The 7,907-nt window shown below is 43.6% G+C and overlaps 1 protein-coding gene across 1 annotated transcript in view; it reads left to right on the top strand.

Annotated features, from left to right (window-relative positions):
- The first annotated feature begins 623 nt into the window (after nt 1–623).
- LOC118857504 (putative PIP5K1A and PSMD4-like protein) overlaps nt 624–7,907 on the top strand; it is a 48,774-nt gene continuing 41,490 nt past the window's right edge. The window contains exon 1 of the mRNA XM_036768173.1: nt 624–717. Within this exon, the coding sequence (XP_036624068.1) occupies nt 639–717 (79 nt within the window). The 5' untranslated portion in view covers nt 624–638. The remainder of the gene's footprint in view (nt 718–7,907) is intronic.

The raw sequence follows: 7,907 nt of genomic DNA, 5'->3' as shown, positions 1-7,907 counted from the left end.
AAGGCCAAGCGAGTTCGGCTTCCCCTCCCCGCCCCCCAGAGCCTCCCGGGATTTGCTGGGGCGTGTGAGGCTCGCGTCATGAGACCTCCAGACGTGCCCAGATTGGTCTCGCCGTCCCTTGGCTCCCGCCCACCGAAAGTGTGGGCTGGAACGCGAGCGAAGTAGGGCGGAGAACAGGCGCATGCGCGGGCTCCGGATTTTCCTAGACACCCAGTGTGGCGCTCCGAAGTTGGACGATAAACAAGTCTCTGGAAGGGGTTGGGATTCGCTCAGCAGGGGACTTCTCACGCCCCCTTTTTTCTTTAGGTGTGGTTCAGCCCGAAGGCGTGGCCCAAGCGGTCCGGGCGACACCAAAGAGTTTCCAGGGTGGAGGGGGAAAGCAGATCCAGTTGAGATCTTTACGGTGTCGGGGCCCGAGAGCGGGGGCGAATCCCCCTGTGCCAGACGAATGGTGCGGTCCTGAGCCGGGTCCGGAGCCGGCCGGACGCGTCTGAGTGAGGCCCTCGAGGAGGGGGCGCCGGCCGGCGGGAAGCGGGCTACCTGCGGAGCCTGCCGAGGGAGATTCGTCTCCAGGAAGGGGAAAAGCCCGATCTGCGACGGAGCGAGGGCGCCGGGGTGGGGGGGAGGGGGCTGCCAAGATGGCGTCGTTCTCCGGGTCGTCGACGGTCGGGACTACCTCCTTGGAGTTGGGGAGCAGTAGCTGTACCTCCAGTTCAGGTGAGGCAGGGGTGCCGGGGGGTGGTCCCGCTGGCGGGTGTACGGGGGCCGTGGGTTGGGGCGGACCCGAAGAGGGGCTGGAGCCGAGAGCGGGTCGGGGTGGGGAGTGAGTGAGGAGGCCGGGAGGGAACGCACCGAGAGCGGAGACCCGCGGCTGGGAAAGTTCAGAGTCCGGGGACGGGAATCGAGGGGGAGCGTTTGTGTGGGGTGGTGGCTGCCGCTTATCTGGGGGGCGCAGAGGGAGAGACACACATAGGACCTCTTAAAGAACATAGGACTCCTTACCAGGGGGCGGGGGAGGTAGGAGACAGGGGGCTCGAAGTGGCTGAAGAGTTTGTGGCCGTGGAAGTGGGTGCCGGAAAGCAGGGGAAAGGACCCCCCCCCACGAGGAGTGCGAGAAATCGGGGTCTCCAAAAGAGGGTCTGAGAGGCAGCAAAGGTGGGGCCTCAGGTTGCGCCTGAGGAGGGAGGACTGACTGGTGGGACGTGCGGGGCGAAAGGATGGGCAGTGTGCCTTTGGGGGTTTGGGGGGAGTGGTCGAGGTTTGGTGAAGGAGGCCCCAGAAGAGGGATCTCGGGTCAGGCAGAAGAATTTGGGGGAGATTGGGAGTGGGCTGAGCAGCAGGATGTGAGGAGCCCAGAAGAAAAAACAGCAGAGTGTCTGTGGGAGGGAAAGTGTGTGGCGTTGGGGGAGGAAGGGGATGTGAGTCAGGGATTGGAAAGGGATGGTGCAAAGGGCTGGGGATTGATGAAAAATCTTTAAGATAACTTTGGGTGGGAGTATCTTCTTTGGAAATAGATGGTATGGAATGGGTATGGTTGCCCCCTCCAGTGAGCTGGGAATACTGCTGGATGTTGGTTGCTCTGCCTAAAATCTGGTGCCTGGTGATGTCCCTGTGCTGATTGCCACTTCTTGGTCTCCCTCTCCCCTTCTCACCCCCACCCCCCTTTCCAATTTTGAATAGATCGATGGTTTTCAGGGACCTAGCTTTCACACTCTTAATTAGCTGAATGGCAGAATACAAAGTCTTAGACATTTCATTAGTTTAAGTTTTATTTATGTTGCACATGTTATGGGGAGTCACTTTGAGCTTGAGGAGAGACACTTGGAAAATGACTGCCTTCCGTCCTTGGCTGGAAGTCAGATCCTCCAAGTAGGGATGGGAAAAATAGAATAGTTGTATATGGTCTTTAATCAGACTTGTCATTAATTAGCTAGAAAAAAAGGGGGGTCTATTACTACTGGATTACTTATGAGAGCTTATGTTTGTGTTCCAAAACCTTGATTAAGACTTTTTTGGAGAGATTGACCAGATGAATGGGTTTAACAATAAGGAGGAAACATCTGTTTGTCACTTAATTATACTTTTCCCTCTATCCTCACCCCTCTTTTCCTGCTACAAAGAATCCTAATTTTAGCCTTCTTCGATATTACTAGTTTACACCTCTTAACTTTGTGGGCCTTGTGTCCTATGGGCAGTGTTGTGTCTTTTGTCATCTGGAAATTAAAAAAATAGATGTTTATGTATTGTTAACTCTCCTGTTTTTGCCAGAAAGTCAATTGTTAGATTTGGGTTATACTTTACCACACATTTTAATGGGCATGAAAACATTCAGCATAAAATTGTACATCTTTTTTTAAAAAGTACTTTGTATAATTATGTAATTTCTTTCTTTTCTCTGGCAAATTATTTAAGAAGTTGCAGCCAAACTATTTTTGCCTTTAAAATTATTTTGTTTCCTCTAATGTGTCTGAAAATTTGAGGTGAGAGGCACACTTGTGCCCAAATGTAGCATGATGCATTTTTATATATTTAGATGTATATGGGTACTTTTGGTTTTAATCTGATAGTGTTTTTCCCTCCATGGATATGTTTTTCAGAAGCTTGATCCTAGTGCCGAAAAGCTAATAAGAAAGAGATTTTGTGTGTTGATTGGAGAAGATAATTGTACCTCTGGCTCCAGGGAAATAGCGAAATTGAAACAAATAGGAGATAACTTATGATTTCCTAAATATTTATGAAATAACACTGTGGGGACACAACATGTATTCTTATTCCCCTGAAATAAACTGATCTTTTCTCCATTTTGATGCTCTTCATTCTTGAATTTAAACAGTGTTAACATTTCAGTAGAACTCTGGAATTCCACAGGCAATGTTTTCTAGCAAGACTAAAACTGAAGTGAAGGGAGCGGACAGGGTGACCCTTATAGAGGAGCCACTCTTCAATCTGTGGGTGTTAAAAAGCTTTGCCATCTCAGTCAGGAAGGGCCAGTGTTTAAAAGAATGTCGGTCTCTATCATTATTAAACCCCAGAATTCATTCTCTTGCCTGCTTTCAGATTGTTTGCCCATCAGGCCTGGGCTGCTCCCTAATGATCTGTTAACAAACTGAAATACAGGGTGTAGCAAATCATAAGCTGTAAGAGTTGCTTAACATCTCTTCGTAGTGGGGTAATTAACATGTTTGGCTTTTGGGAAGACAATGACTGGTAAATATCTTATGTCAGATTCATTCTTGCATTTTGTTAATGAGTAGTGGCAAAAGTTTGTCATTTTGCTTGAACTTTTTGATTTGCATAGGAGATTTTCTCCTTCACTCCAGTCTTTGTTATTTGGGACAATGACACCATCTTAATAAAATTGAAGATGATATGTAGGGGCTGACAGTGCAGCCATCTGTCACACACCAATGTGCAACATCTATATCTCAATCTTTGTTTCCAGCTTGTCTTAGTCCATCAGAGCGTTGAAATCTACTACCTAGCCTAGAACCTTCTCTCCCATTATTGAAAGGGGGTCCCAACTTTCCTCTTATTGGCTCGATTTGGAGGTTAGTGAAATCAGGTCACCTGAAATAAACATAGAACAATAAAGTAAAGTCTGACTCCCGTGGAAATGCATTTTATTTCTTAGACATCCATGAACTGTAGCTCCTTTTGATTCCTGAAGGGCCAGAACAGCAGTCTCATCACAACGTGTGTCTGAAATGTCACCATTCCCTGTTGAATATCAGGAATACGAAGTGACCTGCTCTATTCTTGATTCCATCCAGAGGACATGACATTGGGTCACTTTTGTTTGTGACTTTTTTGTTGAGGCCCACTCATCCATCTGTGGCTGTGATGCCTTTGTTCTCTTTAGCCTTGCCCAACCAGTAAACTGTGCTGTAATCTGATAACCCCATAGTGCAGCCATTCTTGTTGAGAATTTTTTTTTGTCTGTGTTCATTGTATACATCAAAAGCAATTTCTAGGCTGACCTGACAGATTCTCTCCTCTTTCTATTTTGTTTTCTTATGAGTGACAAGGAGTTTAGACTTAAGTGAGCCATCTTGTTAGTGAAACCTAAGGGGAAAAATTAAATTTTTAAATGCATACTATCTAGAACTTAATCCAATGCACTTACTTTTAGAGACCTGCTTTTGGTCTCTATTCTCCCTCTAATTCTACATAGGTATCTATTGTTTTTTTTTTTTTAAAGATGCTGGAGTTTTGAAGGTGGAAAAGGTGTTTTGTTTGTCTTTTAAAGAGAGGGCAATAATTGTCCGTGGAGAAGTTTGTTTTCTTTTACTTGTTGGCATATAAGAGTGTTAAAGAAAATGCAGATTTGGTGTTAGGTTTCCCGTTGCTTCTGACTTGACCATGTATACATTATGGTTCTTATGTTCATTCATTGACAGGTTTAATGAATGGATTCTGCACACACCCAGTGCCTGATTGATTAGGAACTTGTGAACTAGGTTTGAGTGCCGGAGTATACTTTTTATTTTTGGCCCTGTTGATGATCTTTGTAGGCTTTTTTTGAGCTGATATAAAACTACTGATAATACCTTTGGCTATCTACTACATAACAGCTGTTCTTTAAAAACTAATCTTTTGGGAGCATATGGAAATTAAAGCCTTTGAAGGTGAACGATAGATGATAACAGATCAAGGCGGGGAAGGGGTTATTTTCTCTAGTAAACCTGCCAAGTGCTTTCTTGGGAGGTGTCTGAATACCCCTTTTGATACTGAGTAAGCTCCCAAGTTACCAATGTCCCCAGTCTCTTTTTCTCCTTTTTCTCCCCCTCTCAACTGGGGTATTTCAGGTTATGTGGTGCTTCATGATACCCTAGGAATGGGAATCTCTGTTCTGCTGTCCTCTAAGTCCAGTCTTTCACCACTCAGCTCTGAGAGAGTGTTTGATCTGATGGTGTTTCCTAGAGAATGGAAGCTCTTACCCAGCCTGTTTCCTGTACTGCATCCCACTTCCCCACCCTTTTCCATCAAAAAAGTAAGTTTAGTTTATTCTTTCTGGGTGTCGATCCTGTTTTGTTCGTTTCACTTTGCAGTTTACTTTTCTATTCCTCCTCCTCCCATTTTTAAACCCTGCTTCAAGATTCATTTCTCCTCCTCTAGCCAGTGGATCTGTCACTATGCAAAATATTTTGCTTATGGACATTTTATTCTTGGGTCTCTTATTGTTTTTTCGGGAAGCTTCTGTTGAAAAGATTATCAGGTTCTGGGAAATCCCATTGTTACTATATCTTGTTTTGTATGCCTGGCTACCAAGTGAATATACAATCCAAATAAGCAGGGCTCGGTCAGGAAAGTGGCTGAAGTATTAGAAGAGATGACTGTATGAACGGGGATGGGATTTCAAGAGATATTCTTGTTGATAACATATTATACATAGTAAGAACCAGAGTCCTATATTACAGGAATCTGATCATAGAGAGGATAGTGACCATTTGGCTACCACTTTTGTCCTATTCTGGGTTATGAGGAACTCTAGGACATATTTGGGACAGTTGTTGCCAATCCTGTAGTTCACCCTGACATTTTCAAGAGTGAGACTTTACTTTAACAAACATTTATTGAATATATGAGGCACTTTCCTGAATGCTAAGGATGCATATATTACAGTCTTAAATTGATTGTTTCCCCAAGGTAGTTGGAGCTGTGTTTGGGAGTGGTGATTGAAGGGGCAATAGGCCAGAAATATTAAATGTCTCTTGGCCAGGAGCCATTCAACAGACCTTTGTGGGAGGGATGGGAGTTTGTTACAAGCCTGGGGCAGAGTTTTGAAGCCATGGAGAACAAATGTTAGAACTGAGAACCTTAATCCTCTCCTGAGAAAAGAGAAATAAAGTTAGAGCTAGAAGAGATGAGAGACCTAGACTAAATGTCTTTTTTTACAGGTGAGGAAACTATGTCCGGAGAAGTGAGTTTCCTAGGATCACACAGCTAGTTATTGGTGGAGTTGTTGGACGAGGGTATGCCTGCTAGGGTTGTCAGACTGGTTTTTAGTCCATTCCCTTCTCCCTCAACACACACAGACTTTACAAGTATTAATTCCCCTTTGTCAACTAAGATAACCCCAGTATCACCAGACTAACTTGGTTAAAAGATTTGTTCTCTAGGAATATCCTAACTTTTCGAATGTCTTCCCAAGCCAGTCATGCATTCTTAGGAAAAAGAAAATTTCCATTGAGCTAAGTTTAATTTTTATCTATGATATATGTTCTTGATCAGTCATTATCACATGTGGTGGGAGTTGGGTGGGGGGGTCTTTTCTCAACACTTTCCTTGAGCTGTGTTCAGCTAAACTTCTCAGGAGGCAGGCTGGCATTAAAGATAGAGTTGTGAGGTTTTTTTTTTGAGGCAGAGAACATATTGTGCCTCCCACCTCTGGCAGGGTAAAGGGAATGACTACCCAGATTGCAAATATCTAGAAGGGAGCTATTCCTCCAGAGAACTTGTACAGTAAACAAATGGCTTTCTTGATTATTTGACTGATTTGTTTTAAAATGTTCTGCTGTGCCAGATGAGAGACCATAGTGATTGGCAGTTTAATTCTTTGGTTTATTTTGCTTCTATCTGACCTATGTAGGACTCACTGGCACATTTGAAACCAATTAAAAATTGCCCCATAATTCTCTAAGATGGCTTCTTCTGTGATCAGTCTGGGAACTAGCATGCAGCTTAAGTAGTTTTAGGAATGCATATCTGTCTGGCCTGCAGCTTCCCAAAATTATATATATACTGCAAATATTGAAGTTAGCCACACACAAGCTCTTAGTTTCTCTGCTGGTAGATGATGTCATTTCATCTCCTACGGAAATGCTTCTGCCCTGAAAACACAGGGAGAGGCTCCAGTATTAAGGCCAGCTCTGTTTTGCTCTACACGTTGAAATAACCCTCACTGCAGACCTATCTACTGCCTGTAAAACCAGCTTTGTTTCAGTCATCTCTTCTTATGACACTCAATTTCTTTTCCCCCCTTTCAAGTCTACATTTACCACATCTCTTGATATTACTTTTGAACTTCTTGTTTTCCTCATCTCTTTCTCTCCTTTCTCCCAAAATTGAGTCTGAATTTTCAGTAGCTCAGCAACAGTAGGTACATTTATATAGAGTTATGACTGTAACTCTACACAAATACACATTTTGCCAAGTGACTTGAAACCAATCCTTCCATGTGGAAAGTAGTCTCTTTTGCTCCACAAACACAGCTCTGGGTGGGGTCAGGAACCAAAATTTAAGTCTTCCTTAAAACTAGGACTAAGTAAATGATTTTTTAAAACTGTCCTGTGACAGGATGATGATACAATTTCATCTTTTAGAGAGAGAATAGAGTATAACTGATTTGGGACTTGATTCGGTTGGCACAACTGTTTTCTGAGGTTACATTGGCAACATTTAACAATCCAGTGATATTTGTACTGGAACATTTAGCCTAAGTCTTAAAGTTCAGGAAATATATTGAGATTAAATGGTAGACTTGTTTATTTCTGTTCTGATAGGAAAGTATCAGTGTTATCCTGATGACTAGGAAGCTCTCTGTGGGTGATATACTCGAGCAGCAACCCTAGTATGATATATTCTCAGGTGGGTTTACTGGTCACTTTAGCTGGCATCAAAAGCAGGGTTTTGAATGTGTGGGAATCATCTTGTAATGTTGGGGATCTTTGGAGCCCAAAAGTGTCAATAGCACCTTGGATGTTTTCTGTTGGCTTTTTCCCCTTCTTGTAACAGCTTTGGAGCATCAGAGTGGCAGGTTTATGAGTTTAGTTTAATGGAAGGCAACATAAGCATGTGTTCAGTGTAACTGAATGGTGATGACCTGGTAGAGAATGAGTGTTGGACACAAAGAACTGAGAACTACTTAAAATGGAAAGCTTCTGTCTAAAATTTCTGAAAGGAAAAAT

The sequence above is a fragment of the Trichosurus vulpecula genome, chromosome 7, assembly GCF_011100635.1.
Source record: "Trichosurus vulpecula isolate mTriVul1 chromosome 7, mTriVul1.pri, whole genome shotgun sequence".
NCBI lineage: Eukaryota > Metazoa > Chordata > Mammalia > Diprotodontia > Phalangeridae > Trichosurus > Trichosurus vulpecula.
Note: the sequence above shows the minus strand (reverse complement) of the source record. Positions and strands in the feature narration are given on the sequence as shown.